The 18,992-nt window shown below is 39.6% G+C and overlaps 1 protein-coding gene across 2 annotated transcripts in view; it reads left to right on the forward strand.

Annotated features, from left to right (window-relative positions):
• The first annotated feature begins 252 nt into the window (after window positions 1-252).
• kif5aa (kinesin family member 5A, a) overlaps window positions 253-18,992 on the forward strand; it is a 28,512-nt gene continuing 9,772 nt past the window's right edge. The window contains exons 1-17 of one of the 2 annotated variants that reach the window (XM_051906570.1): window positions 253-691; window positions 1,210-1,297; window positions 1,411-1,484; window positions 2,476-2,580; window positions 2,663-2,711; window positions 2,796-2,851; window positions 2,930-3,017; window positions 3,143-3,267; window positions 5,606-5,710; window positions 5,796-5,944; window positions 7,876-8,054; window positions 13,646-13,860; window positions 13,991-14,059; window positions 14,645-14,851; window positions 14,928-15,074; window positions 15,754-15,942; window positions 16,069-16,186. In XM_051906570.1, coding sequence (XP_051762530.1) covers window positions 563-691; window positions 1,210-1,297; window positions 1,411-1,484; window positions 2,476-2,580; window positions 2,663-2,711; window positions 2,796-2,851; window positions 2,930-3,017; window positions 3,143-3,267; window positions 5,606-5,710; window positions 5,796-5,944; window positions 7,876-8,054; window positions 13,646-13,860; window positions 13,991-14,059; window positions 14,645-14,851; window positions 14,928-15,074; window positions 15,754-15,942; window positions 16,069-16,186 — 2,092 coding nt within the window. In that variant the 5' untranslated portion in view covers window positions 253-562. The remainder of the gene's footprint in view (window positions 692-1,209; window positions 1,298-1,410; window positions 1,485-2,475; window positions 2,581-2,662; window positions 2,712-2,795; window positions 2,852-2,929; window positions 3,018-3,142; window positions 3,268-5,605; window positions 5,711-5,795; window positions 5,945-7,875; window positions 8,055-13,645; window positions 13,861-13,990; window positions 14,060-14,644; window positions 14,852-14,927; window positions 15,075-15,753; window positions 15,943-16,068; window positions 16,187-18,992) is intronic. The other variant, XM_051906571.1, reaches the window with a different exon arrangement.

Below are 18,992 nucleotides of genomic sequence, written 5' to 3' on the forward strand. Positions count from 1 at the left end.
AATAATCCAGTAACCAGCTGTGATTGGTCCATCCTGAGCAGCGCTGAGGAAAGTCACAGGCACCACGTGACAGCGGGTTCACGTTCTGCTTCAGCAGAGCAGAGATTTTACTTATTTATGATTAAAATCTGATCTGAATAATGACATAGAAAAGCCTGACACGAGTGCATATATAAGTGAAATTAAGCAGTGAAGAGAAAAATAGGAAAATGATGATGTAGGGCTGCTGAGCCCCGCCCATTCGCACGAGTGGTCCAGCAGACACGCCCTGCCTCCGCATCCCTCATGACAACAGCAGCATCCTTCGCCATCACATCACTGCGACTGACACCAGCAGGACAAACCTCCCGAAGATCAAGGACAACAAACACAACGCCTGCAAAATATAATAACACTAAAGCGAAGGGCTTCAGCAGCATTTAAAGCAGACATCAGGAGCTTCGCCTGTTTCAACGCGCAGACGCCATTTGCTTGAGTTCGGCCCGTTACGCTACCGTCTTCTGTTTTCATATAGATATAAGACATTCCGTTTTAATATAAACTCGCGTTATTGTGCAGAATCATGACGGACGCCGCAGCTGAGTGTAATATTAAAGTGCTCTGCCGCTTCCGGCCTCTCAATCAGGCCGAGATCCTGCGCGGGGACAAATTTCTGCCAACCTTTCAAGGGGACGACACCGTCATCATCGGGGTAATGATGAACATTTACCACCTTTACATAAGATTTAACACAAATATGCAGCTCTTAAGATTAAATGATGAAATGAATGATCCGGTGATGCTCATGATGTGTCAGTATGACGTCAGCACATATAGAGGCTGAAGGCCTCATCCAAGTGTAGCTAAAATATACCAAAAATATGGTTCTCTCTGTCTTATTATCTTATTACTTCATATATATATATATATATATATATGAGAGAGAGAGTTTGAATGAATGCAGGGAGTGGCTGATGATTGAAGCATAATGTTATTGAGAAGGGTGAAATAAACTAAGCTGAAATAAAAAGTAAATATATAGTGAAACACAGAAATTGTTACAGTTATGTGAAGGCTTATAATGGATAAAGCTGACGTTATACAGTACGTCTCTCCGCCGTCTGTATGTGACGTGATTAGTGGTCTAATCAATAACCGAGTCCAAACAATGACGCTCCTGTTTCCTCCTTGACTCTCCTCTTCCTCTGTGTCTGTTTTATGGGTCCGCAGGGAAAATCGTTTGTGTTTGACCGTGTGTTTCCCACCAACACCACTCAGGAGCAGGTGTACAACACCTGTGCGAAGCAGATCGTCAAAGGTCAGTGTGTGAAGCTTATGAACGCTGCATGAATCCTCATTCAGCACGCTATCGGACTATAGCAGCACTGATGTGAACTGTTAAGGATAATATTTGTGTGTGTGTGTGTGTAGATGTGCTGGGAGGTTACAATGGCACCATCTTTGCATATGGACAAACCTCTTCTGGGAAGACCCATACCATGGAGGTACAATCATATTTCAGATAAAATATGAATCACACTTTTAACATTTTTACATTATTACACAACTTTAGGTCCACCACCATTGTCAAGTGTTCAGAGAGATCATTTTGGACCCTGACTACTTTCCTTTTTTCGCCTGATTTTACATTATAAAAATAGCAAAATTATCTACCATACGTACAAAAATGACCTTACTATCAAAATGGCAAATATTTAGAATAACATACGTTAAACATTACTACTAAAAATGACAGTTTTGTTTTGTAAATGTCATTGGTCAGCAGAGGTCATGTGTGCAGTTATTCAGTGTCGTCGTCTGGCTCAGTTTATGGATGTAACATGACTATCTAAGCAATTTGGCTACCTTCTACCATGAATCGACAACAATAAAACATGTTTTTCTTAAAGTATCTAATTAATAATACACAATGCCATTGATCTGACTGCACTGACTCTATTGTACGAGAACTGAGCTGGACGATGACATCGCTGTTTTCTACAGAGCTGCTTTATAGCCGAATTGGGTTACACTTTATTTTGATGCTCCCCAACAGACATTCTGTTGACTATAAGTAACTTTGCTCCTACATGTCAACTTATTGTACTAACCCGAACCCTAACCTACAGTCTACTAATACTCTAATGAGAGTTAGTCGACATGTAGATGCAACTTTACTTACGGTCAACAGAATGTCTAAAGGGGAGCATCAAAATAAAGTGTAACCCCGAATGGCACTAATTTAATAATTGATGATATTTACAGCAGAACTGAATCAACATTGAAACAGACTTCAGCTGAACAATGACACTATTTTCTTTACAGCAGAACTGAATTCTGTTTGCATCATTGATTCATTATTTTCCTGTTACCACAGTAAAGCTGCTTTGAAACAATCTTTATTAAACTGCTGTAAAATAAAGATGACTTGACTTGTTTAGAAGCTCGATCAGACCAGGATGAATTTTAATAACGAACTGTGTTTTTTTTTTTCAGGGAAACCTCCACGACCCGCAGCAGATGGGCATCATTCCCCGCATCGCAGAGGACATCTTCAATCACATCTTCTCCATGGATGAAAACCTGGAATTCCACATCAAGGTACACAGAACTCCCAATAAACCTGACCACACCTGCTCTACCAATGTGTGTCCCTCTCAAAATCAGTGTTTGGTTTCCTCAGGTGTCCTACTTCGAGATCTATATGGAGAAAATCCGGGATCTTCTGGACGGTTTGTAGGAAGCAATAATAGTGCAGTGTAACAAATTCACTACAGTGGTGTTTATACTCCTCATTGTGTTTCTTTCCTCTTTAGTCACAAAGACCAATCTGGCTGTGCATGAGGATAAGAACCGTGTCCCTTACGTGAAGGTGATTTATCACAACCCCCTTGTTTAGTGAGACTGTGATTAAGCTTTCTATCAATCCTAATGAAGTGTGTGCTGTCAGGGCTGCACTGAACGCTTCGTGTCCAGTCCGGAAGAGGTCATGGACGTCATCGACGAGGGAAAGTCCAATCGGCACGTCGCCGTCACCAGTGAGTGCTTCTGTCTCAAGCTTAATTTCTTTAAAAACATATCTAGAAACACATCTGGATATTTTCATATTCATATCATGAGTATTTGTGAGTGAAGATTAAATGCGACGTTATTCTGTTGTCAGATATGAATGAGCACAGCTCTCGCAGTCACAGCATCTTCCTGATCAACATCAAGCAGGAGCATGTGGAGACGGAGCAGAAACTCTGTGGAAAACTCTACCTGGTGGATCTGGCCGGCAGTGAGAAGGTCTTTTGCATGAATACTTCACCCTCATGTTGCTCCACACCTGACTTTCTTTCTTTTGTGGAACACAATATATTTTTTATGAATGCTGGGCTACACACAACATTGGAGCCCACTGACTTTAATTGTATGGACAAAAAACACACGAGACATGTTTTATTTTGTGTTCCACTGATGACAGAAGGTTATCCACCTTATTTTGTGATGCGGAAGGAAGCTATTTTCTTTGAAAAGAGAAATAACCTAGAATGACAAAGTGCAGTGAAAAACTGTGTGTTTATGATAATAAATGAGCAATATCACACAAGTAGCCATGCGATATGGCGGTATATGAGCATGGCTGTGATTTGGCCTCGTGCCATAGGTAATCACAGCATACTGATGTACAGTCATATCGCATGGCTACGAGTGTGATGTTGCGTTTATACAACAGTTCGAAGGCACAAGTGTGTAAATAAATAAGAACAACGGATTGTCTTTAAAAACCCTCTTTTGTGAGGAAATGATTCCTTCCACCTTATATTCAAATCTCAAGTTTTCCAAGCCTCTGTTACTAATTCTAAAACGTCACTTTAGAACTAGTAACTAAGGAACGTTGAGTTGCTTCATTGAAGCTTATTATGTATTACGTAGAGTATTGTGTTATTATGAGAGAGAGATCGACTAAATGAGTGTATTACCTGCATCTGCTATAGCATTCATTCTTCAGGTCGATGTCCATAATATATCTATTATAAAAAATCAGTTTAAATGTCTGCTGAGGAAAGCGATATATTTGTCTTTGTCCTTTTAAAAGTTAAGGTGATTTCCCACAGCACTAAAACAACTTCCTTGTTTACAACCAGTCCCTTTCCATTCCTTTCCACTCACATAGATAGACTTTGTCACCGTAATAATGTAACTTTCACTGAAGTCCATATCACCAACACTAACGAACCCTTTCTCTATACCAAATATGCATATTATTTATAAAAAATAATATTTATTGAACAATAATATTTAAATTAACAACAATAGCCATTATAAAAGACAATATGAAATAAACACAAGCAAACAATTCAGTCAAATGTACAAAAGCAGTGCTCTAGTACAGGATTTAGGTTAAATATAGCCTAAATATAAAGTTATGAAACTTAATTTTCCCCTTAACCCAAAATGATTATATACCCCAAATTAATTATATCTCTTGTTTAAGCACTATCTACATATGAGCCAGTGGAAAATTCCCAAAGGACTGGCCTAGATGAAGCTGTTCTCGGCGGGTACTCGAGCACTGAACGGCCGCTGATAGCCTGGAGCTCATAGCTGCGAAAGCGTCTAAACAAATTGTAAAATACGCTCTATGTTTATATATGGGTGACATATTTGAGGTCTAAATAACTACATTCTCACCTAAAAAACTCTTAAAAACTATATTCCGTGACACAACAACAGTAGAATTTGTAAAAATGGATTTCCTCGGCCGCCCTGACAGTCGCCGCAAGCGGAGTGATGCAAATGGTGAAACGGTTCCAGTGCTGATACTGGGGGAATATCGCATGGCTCTCAGCCAATCAGATTTGAGAACCAGAAAGAACTGTTGTATAAAGTAATATAAAAAATACCAGTTTGCAGTATCAGGCAGTATAACAGACTGGTTTTGTACAGGTAAAATAACTGAAAGCGAATGACACCAGAAGCCTCGCACATTCAAGCTACAAATGCCTGCGCCTGCTCTCATTTCAAAATGAAGGTGGATACAGGCAAACAAACAGCCTTATCTAGCTGCTGAGGAGTATACAGCTTGTGTTCAAAACGAGTGTTGACCTCACATTTGTCATAGAAAGTTGAATGAAAGTATTATTGATAATAAAATTATTAATTAATAAAAATGAAGTTTTATTTAACAAAATTCAGGAGGCGCACATTCAGGTAATCAACCAATCAGTGCAAGAGGAAGACGGTATATAAAGCCGTCTCTCATGACAAGTTTCACAGCATCCCTCCACCACCCCATCACCTCATCACCTTGGCTGGTTTCTATCCCAGTTAAGGAGGTGGAGTACTCTGGGTTCGGGCCAAATTCCGAGCTCGGAGCCCTCCCCCGGACAGCACGCCAAATACTCATAAATTACTATACGAATTACTTTATTTTGATTTCATGTATGTGTAAACTCGTGAAATTCACCTTTCGCTGATACATGATATCATGCCATGTTGTGGCAATCATGACTTTTTCAAAACACATTTTTGTTGAATTGATATGCATAAAGATATGATAGATGCTTGGAAAGATCAGTCAGAAATGAAGAAGAATCAAGCAGACTGGTTAAGATTGTTTGTGGCTTATCTTCACATACAGGTCAGCAAGACGGGTGCGGCTGGAGCCGTTCTGGATGAAGCTAAAAACATCAATAAGTCTCTGTCTTCTCTCGGAAACGTAATCTCTGCTCTCGCTGAAGGAACTGTAAGTGCTCTCATGCAAACACACACACACACACATATATATATTTTTGTTTAGTTACACGGACATCCCTCCTGTGTGTGAGCAGAAGACTCACGTGCCGTACCGTGACAGTAAGATGACCAGGATCCTGCAGGATTCTCTGGGAGGAAACTGCCGGACCACCATGTTCATCTGCTGCTCTCCCTCCAGCTACAACGACGCCGAGACCAAATCCACGCTGATGTTTGGACAGCGGTACCTCCAGCACAGATACACACATACACATGACATGCGGGTAAAACATATAGTGGCCACAAATTATTTCAGTCGTATCCAAGGGTAGGCTAACGGGACTGAAGCCCCAAAATAATCTGTTACCTCGTCTTTCTCATAGAGGTGAACAATCAATCAGAAAAATAATTGTGCATACAATTACAGTTGCTGAGCTTACCTAATCGTGAAAAAAGTACATATTAAAGCATTATTTTTATATTTCCCCCTTTACATCAAGGGTAACTACTTACAATGCACTTTTGCAGTGTTGAGCATTGTAACCAATCACAGACATGTCTGTTGAACACATCGGCCAACCAGAGGCGTTTAAACGAGTCGCTGCTCTGATGATGTGTTCTGCGCGATCCTGTCATTATAGCCAATAAACTGTAGCTGCAAATAAGAGATTCACTGCAATGTAGTTAGCTTCTTTGATTCTTTGCAAACTGGCCTATCAGATCAAAGAAGACAGGGCTTACCGTTTAACAAAGACAAGCGCGAATTCCAACATAACAATTTAGTTTTAACGGTGAAAAAGTGCATGGTAAGAAGTAGCTAAACATTTATTATTTGACAACTCTCTGTTTATCAAATTTCACCATTTTGAATTGAAACAATGCTATTATTTACATGAATCATGTAATTCATAACTGAATGTGATGAGACAAGAAACGTTTTGCATTTTTGAATGTGTGCATATTTTAAATATTATTTGCAAATAGTTTAAATGGATTACTTTACAACTACGAAGAAGACCTTTCTTTTTCTTTAATGCCTTAAATCACTTTAAATCATTTAATTAAAGGGTTAGTTCACCCAAAAATGAAATTTCTGTCATTAATTACTCACCCTTATGTTGTCCCAAACCAGTAAGACCTTCGTTCATCTTCAGAACACAAATTAAGATCTTTTGATGAAATCCGCGGGTATCTGATCCACACATAAGCAGCAATGACACTGCATCTTTTGAGGTCCAGAAAGGTATTAAAGACATCGATAAAATGGTCAATGTGACTACAGTGGTTAAATCTTAATGTTATGAAGTGATGAGAATACTTTTTGTGCGCAAAAGCAAAACAAAATACCGACTTTTTCAACAATATCTAGTGATGGGCGATTTCAGAACACTGCTTCATGAAGCTTCGAAGCTTTACGAATCTTTTGTTTCAGTGGATCGGAGCGCAAAGTCACGTGATTACAGTAAACGAGGCATCGTTATGTCATAAGTCTTTTGAAATTTCAGTGGTCCACATGACTTTGGCAGTTTGATACGTGCTCCGAACCACTGATTCGAAACAAAAGATTCATAAAGCTTCGAAGCTTCATGAAGCAGTGTTTTGAAATCGCCCATCACTAGATATTATTGAAAGAGTCATTATTTTGTTTTATTTTTGCGCACAAAAAGTATTCTCGTCACTTCATAACATTAAGATTTTATGAACCACTGTAGTCACGTTGACCGTTTTATCGATGTCTTTAATACCCTTCTGGACCTCAAAAGATGCAGTGTCATTGCTGCTTATGTGTGGATCAGATACCCTTGGATTTCATCAAAAAATCTTAATTTGTGTTCTGAAGATGAACGAAGGTCTTACAGGTTTGGGACAACATAAGGGTGAGTAATTAATGACAGAAATTTCATTTTTGGGTGAACTAACCCTTTAATTAATTCCCTTAAATAAAAAGGCCAATTACCCAGTCTGGGCTAAAGCCCCTAATATCCACTGACCCTAGAACCGCTGTGTGAAAGCTATTATTGTTTTTGGTTACATTTTGAGTGTTGAACATTCTGTCAGTGTAAATCAATGGCAGATTTTAAGTTGAATTAATTGCGGAAAAATGTAGTGGAGAAGAAAAGGAGTTGCAACGCAGTGCTGATTTATGAGACTGAGACCAGTGTGTGTGTGTTGTAGTGCTAAGACCATCAAGAACTCGGCCTCCATTAACCTGGAGCTGACAGCTGAGCAGTGGAAGAGGAAGTACGAGAAAGAGAAGGAGAAGAGTAAGAGCTTGAGGGACACCATCCAGAGGCTGGAGCTGGAGCTGCGGCGCTGGCGCAGCGGTGAGCCTTTGAACTGCTCGCATGAGTCAAGTCAGTTTGATTTATACAGCACTTTAAACTAATTTTACAATGTGTGAACTATGTATGTATTAGTTGATTCCAAATTTCAGTGCAAGTCAATATACTGAAATTGATGGTAAGTTTGACCGGGGTCTTGTTGGGGTCTGTGCTACAGTCTTTGTGTTGTGGTCAGAGCTGGTTGAAAGTCAAACATCTGACCTGGATACAGACCGGATCAGACTGACCCTGCTAACCTCGGGATGATCCTGGGGATGATACAGTGAAACAGACAGAAATGAATAAGCGAAAATGCCATTTTCTATCGTTTTGTGATGTGTTTTCGGTTCTGGTCAAACTAACTACAGGGTTTCCGCGGGGCATTAAAAAGCATTAAAAGTCATTAAATGGATTTTGTGAAAATTAAGGCCTTAAATGGCGTTAAAAAGCATTAAATTTTATTCCTACAGGCATTACATTTTTTTAGATAGTTTTGAAGAAAAATAATACTACCAGTTTATATTGAATATAGCCTTCATAATTAATAACTTTGATTTGCTGTCGTAAAATATGTACATTTGTGTCATACGCACACGGAACCAGTTTGGTAATTGCCTCCGGTCGGTGCAAAATTGCCGTAATGCCGTTTTGGACAGAGGCGGGCTGGGACCTGGAGACGGAAGGCTGCATCAGTGTTGCCAACTTAGCGACTTTTCAGACCCCTTTAGCGACTTTTTTCCAAGAAAGCGCGTTGTGACGAATATACTTGTTAACCTGATCTAGCTTCCGAGACCCACCGGTACTGCCGCACGAGTGTCTGTGTCTGCTGTTCAGTGAGTGGCTGACACTTGTCAATTAGTCTGGGATAAGTGGATTTTTCGAAGGTCAAGGCCGGACAAGGACCTGATTAAAATGTCAATACAAAAAAAAAAACAACGCGAGAATGACTGATTTTATTACATTTAGTGTAAGTGGCGATCGATAGTGGATAATAATAGGCTGTATAATGTACTGACGATAACCAGGTTGCGCTGTTGAGGCTCGCGCACCATCTCGAGGAGAAATGGAAACATGAGCGAAGCACACACAAAAAGAAACTCAGTTAAACATACTGTGGTAAAAATTCAAAATGTGGAGTTTTTATAACTTGATAAAGTTAAGCAATATCACATGACCAAGAATGCTGTTTTCCTAAACAGGCTACCATCACAATTAAAAACGTGACACTGATTTCATACAACAGTTCAGTTAACAAATAGTTAATATTAAATCACTTACATTTTAGAAGGAACATTGACTGTTTTTTTTTCTATTTTAGCAGCAAAAATAGTTTCAAACAAAGATCACAGCAGAACCATAGCGTAGCAACGGGTAGCAACACTCACCCTGCATCCCAATGTGCATACTATCCACCCTATCCCCCCTAAATAGTATTGAATATTACTAATGTCACATACTATTTAGGATGGATAGAATGCTCATTGAGATGCAGGCTCAGCCTTGTTTTCGTTACTGAGTGATTCAGCGTTTTGAACGAATCGGTTGAGTCAAAGATTCAATGACCCATTCATAAACAACTGCCTCATTCTTGAATGAATCAGCCATTGGAATGAATCGTTTGAATGAATGACTCACTTATTAAGACGGTTACTTGACGCCACCTACTGGTGGTTTAGTTTAATTTTTAAAAGTATAATTTTCCCCCCAACATTTCTTACAATCCCATAACATTATTTAATGCAGTTGTAATTTAATAATTTTAATAAATTTAATTGTAATAATTTGTAAATTATTTGATTGGTAACAGCCCTTAGTGTCTTATTCCAATTAAATTTATTGATTGAATTTAAGAATTTAAAATTAAAGATGAATCATACATTTTACAATGTAAAATGAAAGAGAAGGGTCACAAATCTATCACAAATATGCAGATTTAAATATGTCAAAGCTGCAATATCCTGAAAGGTATTATTCAGAAATTTTACATTTATATTTAAAAAATCCTATTTATATCCTGAAAGGTATTATTCAGAAATTTTACATTTATATTTAAAAAATCCTATTTTTTTTTTTCCGGACAAGCAACTTTTACTCGTACAAGTGAATGACAAGGCTTAATGTCGAGCCCTGTATGTTGTCTTAATGGGACGCGTTTCAGTCACCATTTCATATAGTCTGACAACAAAAACAGAAAAATATATAGATTAAACAATTTTATTGGGAATTTGGCTGTATTAAGATATATTATGTGAGCAAAAAGTATAGCAGCAGAGAAGCAAACAAATGTAAAGGGCTGACACTTGACAGAATGCGAATGCAACAATGACATGAATATTCTAATTGCCGTATGACGTCATCTATCGACATTTAGCGACATATATATATATATATAATTGCCATTAAAAAGCATTAAATTAGATTTGATGAAACCTGCAGAAACCCTGAACTAATACAGCATAACAATATGCTAAGGCAGTGGTTTTCAATCCTGGCCCTGGGGATACACCTTAATTAACACACCTGATTCAGACCCTCAGCTTATTAGAAGAGAGAATGAACTGAACTGAGTGTGTCAGATAAGAGAGATATTCAAAATGTGCAGAGCAGTTGGTACCTAGAACCAGGATGGAAAAGGGATTTACACTAAGATGGTTCTCTATCCTAGATTTAAACTGACAGAGTGTGTCTGCCTCCTGAACAAGAGATTAGGAGCTAAATATGAAAACGATCTAGCATCTACAGTTGATTTTGATATTCTAGGTATTATCAACTGTCAGATTTTTAAGATTGCAGTGGACTTGATGGACTATAATGTGATAAGAGCTTGCTGAAGTACTGAGGAGCTAAACCATTCAGGGCTTTAGAAACAATCAGTAGGATTTTAAAATGTATACGATGTTAAATAGGGAGCTAATGCAGTGTTGACAGAACCGGGCTAATATGGTCATACTTTATGTAGTTTGTTTATGAAGCCTGCATATAAATCTGTGAAAAAAGTGGCATAACAATGAAAGCTAAGTCTCCCAAGGGAAGCATATACAAGGTGAAAAGCAAAGGACCTAGTACTGAGCCTTGTGGCACTCCATACATTACTTCTGACTGATATGAGATTTCCTCATTTTCCAAAACAGTGTTAACAATCAAGATAGATAAAGATTTAAACCAGGCTAATGCTAGGTCACTAATACAGTGTAATTTTCAAGCCTATGCAAGAAATTCATGGTCAATAGTGTCAAAAGCAGCACTAAAGGCCAATAACACAGCCACAATTGGATTATAAGAGCAAGTCATTTTAACTCTGATGAGTGCAGTTTCAGTGCAATGATATGGTATAAATTCTGCCTGAAAGTTTTTGAGTTAATTGCGGATAGCATTTCATTTCTCTGCAGAAGTGAGCATAGTTGAAAGGATAGAGCTATTTTTGATATACTGTAAAACAGAGATTAGAGCTAGATAGGTCTATAATTGACAAATTCTCTCAGGCCTGCTTACTGTAAAAGATTAACTTCAGAGATAACTTGCTAAATTAACTGCTAATTACACTGTGTGCAGAATTATTAGGCAAGTTGATTTTCTGATCATATTTTTTTCCAAGCACATTTTACTAATTCCAGTTAAACCATTTTTTTGGTTCATTTTGCCTGTAAAAGGAAACCTGCCTAATAATTCTTCACACCTGAATATGGGGCGTTTTTCATTTCCAGCCTTCATGAACAATTCTATATCACTTATAAATGATTAAATACAAAATTGACAGTAGTTAATAAGATTGATGTGGTTTGGAATTGGTAAAATGTGCTTGGACAAAAATATGATCAGAAAATCAACTTGCCTAATAATTCTGCACACATTGTAAGTTTTTGGGACATATCCTAATGATAAAGTGATAAATGGGACACCAATCAGTTTCACAAGTCCACATCAAGTGTGCCACTAGGGACAAGGCCTTTCCTGAATTCTTCAATAAAATGTCTGTAAGATGTGTAAGTTCTGAGGTGATACTCTTTTTTTTTTTTTTTTTTCTTTTATATTTGATTTAATGTTATGTGTCTAATGTAATTACTTAATTTCCCTTCCTGGTCTCCTTGCTCAAATATCAATTAAAAGTCCCTGCTAATAAAAACAAACCTAAACTAGCCTAAGGTTGTTTGCTGATCTTATCCTGATGTTTTTTTTTCCATAGGAGAGAAGGTTCCTGAGGCGGAGTAGACAGATGCTGATGTGGTGAAGCTTGAGGGCAGTGATGAGGTGTCTCTCAATGAGCATGGATAGAATGCTCATTGAGACGCAGGCTCAGCCTTGTATTCGTTACTGATTGATTCAGCGTTTTGAACGAATCGGTTGAGTCAAAGATTCAATGACCCATTCATAAACAACTGTTTTCAATCCTGGCCCTGGGGATACACCTTAATTAACACACCTGATTCAGAACTTCAGCTCATTAGAAGAGAGAATGAACTGAACTGAGTGTGTCAGATAAGAGAGATATTCAAAATGTGCAGAGCAGTTGGTACCTAGAACCAGGATGGAAAAGGGATTTACACTAAGATGGTTCTCTATCCTAGATTTAAATTGACAGAGTGTGTCTGCCTCCTGAACAAGAGTTTAGGAGCTAAATATGAAAACGATCTAGCATCTACAGTTGATTTTGATATTCTAGGTATTATCAACTGTCAGATTTTTAAGATTGCAGTGGACTTGATGGACTATAATGTGATAAGAGCTCGCTGAAGTACTGAGGAGCTAAACCATTCAGGGCTTTAGAAACAATCAGTAGGATTTTAAAATGTATACGATGTTAAATAGGGAGCTAATGCAGTGTTGACAGAACCGGGCTAATATGGTCATACTTTATGTAGTTTGTTTATGAAGCCTGCATATAAATCTGAGTATCTGTGAAAAAAGTGGCATAACAATGAAAGCTAAGTCTCCCAAGGGAAGCATATACAAGGTGAAAAGCAAAGGACCTAGTACTGAGCCTTGTGGCACTCCATACATTACTTCTGATTGATATGACATTTCCTCATTTTTAAAAACAGTGTTAACAATCAAGATAGATAAAGATTTAAACCAGCCTAATGCTAGGTCACTAATACAGTATAATTTTCAAGCCTATGCAAGAAAATCATGGTCAATAGTGTCAAAAGCAGCACTAAAGGCCAATAACACAGCCACAATTGGATTATAAGAGCAAGTCATTTTAACTCTGATGAGTGCAGTTTCAGTGCAATGATATGGTATAAATTCTGTCTGAAAGTTTTTGAGTTAATTGCGGATAGCATTTCATTTCTCTGCAGAAGTGAGCATAGTTGAAAGGATAGAGCTATTTTTGATATACTGTAAAACAGAGATTAGAGCTAGATCATGTAGTGTGCCACTAGGGACAAGGCCTTTCCTGAATTCTTCAATAAAATGTCTGTAAGATGTGTAAGTTCTGAGGTGATACTCTTTTTTTTTTTTTTTTTCTTTCATATTTGATTTAATGTTATGTGTCTAATGTAATTACTTAATTTCCCTTCTTGGTCTCCTTGCTCAAATATTAATTGAAAGTCCCTGCTAATAAAAACAAACCTAAACTAGCCTAAGGTTGTTTGCTGATCTTATCCTGATGTTTTTTTCCATAGGAGAGAAGGTTCCTGAGACGGAGCAGACAGATGCTGATGTGGTGAAGCTTGAGGGCAGTGATGAGGTGTCTCTGGATAATGAGAGATCATCGGAGCGCCAGCGGGAGAGGGAGAGAGACTCTGACACCTCCTCTATTGTGGTGCGGATTTCGGAGGAAGAGCGGCAGAAATACGAGGAAGAGATCCGCAAACTCTACCGACAGCTGGACGATAAGGTGAAGACCAATTTCAATGTCAGATCAATATCAGACTACAGTATGTATGTGCAAAACAAGATAAACAGGATTTTATCGCTGTCAGTGTTTTATTTACCCTCACATCCTTCACTGTGTGTGTGTTTTCTAGGATGATGAGATCAATCTCCAGTGTCAGCTGGTGGAGAAGCTGAAGGAGCAGATTCTGGATCAGGATGAGGTCAGAGGTCACATTTGGACCGTGCTGTAGTGGCTGTCCAGTTCAACTGATAATTTTATTATTGTTAATATATGAATTACTCAAAGATAGTGAAAGACATGCACATCCCAAAAAGAGTTTAAATACAGGTGCTAAACAAACAAAAACATATAGAAAGCATACAAGATAAGTCAGCACACTGTTTTCTTCTTTAAAACATTAAGTATATTTTCATTCAAATTGGCGCTAGTTGGCATGCTACTCATCTCTACTCATTTGAATGCACAGTTTTTGCATTCAGGTGTCTATTTCTGTCTTCAATTTAGCAAATTTTCAAAGTTAGGATTTTCATTTGACAGCCTCACTGCAAATAAGCAAATGTTTCATTGAATTCACAAAAACTTAGTAGTTAAAAGCTATGATGAGCCACAAAGTACATTGATTTTACCACGATTGAGCATCATGTGGCATGATGCAGAGCAGATTCGCTATTTTATAAAGACCCAAAACATGGCTCATCCAGTCTGATTTTAGTCTGTGTTATTAGGTGGAACTTGTGAAGGATATTTGAACTCATATTAATGGCTGTTATTGTGCGTGTTGCAGTTGCTGGCGTCCACGCGTGGCGACAGTGATAAGGTGCAGACGGAGCTGGGCCGTCTGCAGACGGAGAGCGAGAGCGCCAAAGCTGAGGTGCGGGAGGTGCTGCAGGCGCTGGAGGAGCTGGCGGTCAACTACGACCAGAAGAGTCAGGAGGTGGAGGAGAAGAGCCTCCACAACAAACAGCTGGCCGAGCAGCTCAGCCACAAGATGGTGACGCCCGCTGCCTTATTCTCACATAGAGGCAGTGAATGAATGACGCATGTTCACTGATTCCTTCGCTTTCTAGGCAAACCTGATGGAGCTGGAGGCAGAGCTTGCTCAAATGCAGGAAGTGAGCTCACAGCAGAGGAAGCGCATCGCTGACGTGTTGAACGGGCTGATGAAGGACCTCAGCGAGTTCAGCACCATCGTCGGCAATGGAGAAATCAAACTTGTAAGTCCTCTCAGATTACTTTAAGGGATTATTAGAGGTCAGCAGAGGTCATTTTCCCAAATTTTTTTTGTTAAAATATTTCTGAATTCCGTTTTAATGGTTAAATAAAATTTTAGTAATCAAAAACCATGCCTAATTAATTGAAAATCATTAAACGCAAAAAATGTAACAATAATTTATCAAATTTATCATTAGTGCCCTATGAAATTCGTTTTATTTTTCCCAAATTCTGTGTTTCCCATTTTCATTTTTCAAAAGAAACCTCTTCAGGGTTATACAAGACTCCACTGCATAATTATCCCACTTATAATGCGGCTACTTGCCACATGAGTAAACAAAATATTAATTTGACATTTTATTACCTCAAGATGACTTGCAGCAGTATCCGCTTGAGTCACTAGATGGCGCGATTGAAGAATCAGAATTGAGTATTACAGGGAGCCGTGATGCGACAAAAGCAAACAGAACCCATTATAATCAGAGATGTGACACGACAAATCCCTGACAGTAAATTGATGCCCTGTTCTATTTCTGATGAACTCCATGGCTTGAAATTTTTTTTTCTGTATTATACAAAAGGGGGGCCCGGCAGAAAAAGTTTGGGAACCATTGCATTATGGTAATTCACTTTCCCTTAGTTGCAGTTGTGTGTGTCTCTGTAATCTGTGTGTGTGTGTAGCCAGTGGAGATCAGCGGTGCGATTGAGGAAGAGTTCACCGTGGCGCGGCTGTACATCAGTAAGATCAAGTCTGAGGTGAAGTCGATGGTGAAGCGCTGCAGGCAGCTGGAGAACATGCAGCTGGAATGCCATCGCAAGATGGAGGAAACCAGCCGAGAGCTGTCCTCCTGCCAGCTGCTCATCTCACAGGTGTGGCTTCATTTTCATCAGGCCTTCAATTTGCACACCAATATATGACATGAGTCTTTCTGATGCTAGTAGATGACGTGTGGTTCATGTCAGTAACTTTGTGTGTTTGTGCATGTGTGTGAGCAGCATGAGGCGAAGATTCGCTCTCTCACAGAGTACATGCAGAACGTGGAGCAAAAGAAGAGACAGCTGGAGGACAACTATGATGCTCTCAGCGAAGAACTGTACATGTTGCAGAACTCAGGTAAGACACAAACACACAATTACACATCTTATATTAGAGGGACATCTCATAGACACAATCAGATCACATCACTTTTTTATACAGAAGTGATATAAACCCCAATTGTAACACTGTAAAATTATTATTATTATGAGAGGCGTTTTTCAACTCTAACTCTTCCTAAGCTCCAAACTCTGCACAGACCTTCAGACTCTATGACGGATTTCCAAATATTTTCATAGATTTCCCAACTTCAAAACATCTGACTGTAAGAACTCCAAGAGTTGTCAAGATACATCGCCCTGTGTAGTGTGAGACGGATTCAGGATCCATGTGCAGATCTCTTTATTAAATGTAAAGCTAGAAGAAGTCCAGAAGACAAGCAGGAGTGGTTCACGGAGAATCAGAGAAGTAATAAACAACCCAAAAACTACAGGCTAATAGAGAATCCAAATAGGAAGGCAAAAGGTCCAGACACAGGAAGACAAACCAGTGGCAATGCTTAGAATTACAACACCAGGGCTGACAAGACTACACAAGGAGTCTTTTGTAGTACAGTGGCCAATATCCATCTATCCATTCATTCTCCAAACAACATGTCCACTTTAGGGTTGCAGGAATGCTGGAGCCAAACAGCTAATATATAATCCAGTGTTATCATCTATGAATCTATGAATAAGTTTTTATGTATTTTGATCATTTTAAACTTAGTGCTGTAATGTAGCATAGTAAATCATACTACTCTAAATGACATTTTGATTTCACCCGAGAGGGGCTCAATGCAATATAATGCACAAAGGGCCACAAAAACTAGTGGCAACACTTGTCGTTGCTAGTAAATCAAAAGTTCTGTATTCATTAGTGTTCCACACATCTTTTATCCATCCATTATCCTGGTGCTTATCCGGGACCAGGTCCTGGTGGCAGCAGGCTAAGTAGGACTTGCTTACTGCAACTTACTGCAGCTCCTCCTGGGGGATCCCAAGGCATACGCATCCTTGGTCTACCTGCCGGCAGCTATCACCCTGTAGCCCAAGACTGGTTGCCCACTGAAGCTAAGCAGGGTTGAGACTGGTTAGTACCAGGATGGGAGACCTCCTGGGAAAACTAGGTTGCTGCTGGAAGAGGTGTTAGACACCCCAGTATAGTGATGGAGAGACTGTACTGTCAAAAACAGCACCGTCCTCTGGATGGGACATAAACTGGGTCCTGATTCTCTGTGGTCATTAAAAATCCCAGGATGTCCTTCGAAAAGAATAGGGGTGTAACCCTGGGATCTTGGCCAAATTTGCCCATTGGCCTCTGTCCATCATCATGGCCTCCTAATCATCCCCATATACTGATTGGCTTCATCTGTCTCCTCTCCACCAATAAGCTGGTGTGTGTTGAGTGTTTTGGTGCAGTATGGCTGTGTTATTATTATTACCCCGGGATCTCAGTTAGACATGTCCGGAACACCTCCACTGGCAAGCGTCCTGACCAGATGCGTGAACCACCTCTCGATAAAGAGGAACAGCGTCTCTAATCCAGGTCTCTCCTGGATCTCTTGGGATCAGCCCACATACCCCGGAGAGAAAAATAATTTCAGACCATAGCTGACCATAGGTGAAGGTCAGAACATAGATCAACTGATAAACCAAGAGCTTCGCCTGCGGGCACTGCTCCTGCTTCACCACAACAGTCCAGTACAACAACTGCATTGCTGCCTTCACAGCACTGATCAACCTGTCAATCTCTTGATCCGACCGGCACCCACTTGTGAACAAACCCAAGATATTTGAACTCCTCTATATGGGGCAGCAACTAACTCCCTACCTGAATCACCTTAACACGGTGGAGGGGTTTGAGTGTCTCAGTGACCCTGTTAGAGGATTTGCTGGACCTTTAACTCCGGGTAAGTTTTTCCTAGGCAAATTGGTCCCAAGTGAGAAGCCAGACAAAGTGTGACCCAATACATCCCCTATCCTATCTGGAAGAGGGAAACCGGGGGCCCTCTCCCGGCTCCAGGCCTGGTAGAGGAGCTCTCAGACTAACGTGGTGACCAGGATATGGTCCATGGGGCCCAGTCGGGCCAATCTGAAAGATTAATGTGGGGCCGTCCCCTTTTGGGCTTACCACCTGCAAGGAAGTGATTAGGGAACCGGTGAAATGTGCAATAGGCGGCATCTACTAAAGATGATAACGATTACGTGATTCTTTTGTGGTTGTTTATTCTTGTTAGGTTTTCAAAGAAAAACTTGTAATTAGTAGATGATAAATGATAACACACATTAACACTGCTGTAGGGACCAGCGCCCTCTGTTGGTCAAAACAAAAAGCACACGACTGGGGCTCGTTTTAATTTCCCACATTAGGTGTTATTTCACTTTGCTGTAAAAAACATTAACTCCAGCCAGGGATGGACCACCAAAAAAGGAGACTTTCCCCACTTTGAAAGTGGTAAAAAATTCAAGATTTTAAAACTTTCAGACTACTTTCACACAGAGAAAATACACAGATAATGTGTCCTGGGATTTGTCCCGGTTTTTGTTCACACAGGATGCGTTCCGGGACTGATCCTGGCAACATTACCAGGTCCCCATCCCGGGATCGATCCCGGAATGTGTTTGCGTTCACACAGAAGGCACTCTGGCAATTTTATGGCAATTTTCTTGGGTCAACACACTGTGTGAAAGGGGCTCTTGACAAACCTTTTTTATACTTCTTCTAAGCCTTCGGCTAATTCCACTTTAATCTACATCTACCAAATTCAGAACTGTCTGAAGATCTGTGCTGACTTAGCATGCTATATCTTTTCTAAATGATTGTTCTTACGGGTTTCCTTTTT

Source organism: Ctenopharyngodon idella, chromosome 9, assembly GCF_019924925.1.
Source record: "Ctenopharyngodon idella isolate HZGC_01 chromosome 9, HZGC01, whole genome shotgun sequence".
In the NCBI taxonomy this organism is placed as follows: domain Eukaryota; kingdom Metazoa; phylum Chordata; class Actinopteri; order Cypriniformes; family Xenocyprididae; genus Ctenopharyngodon; species Ctenopharyngodon idella.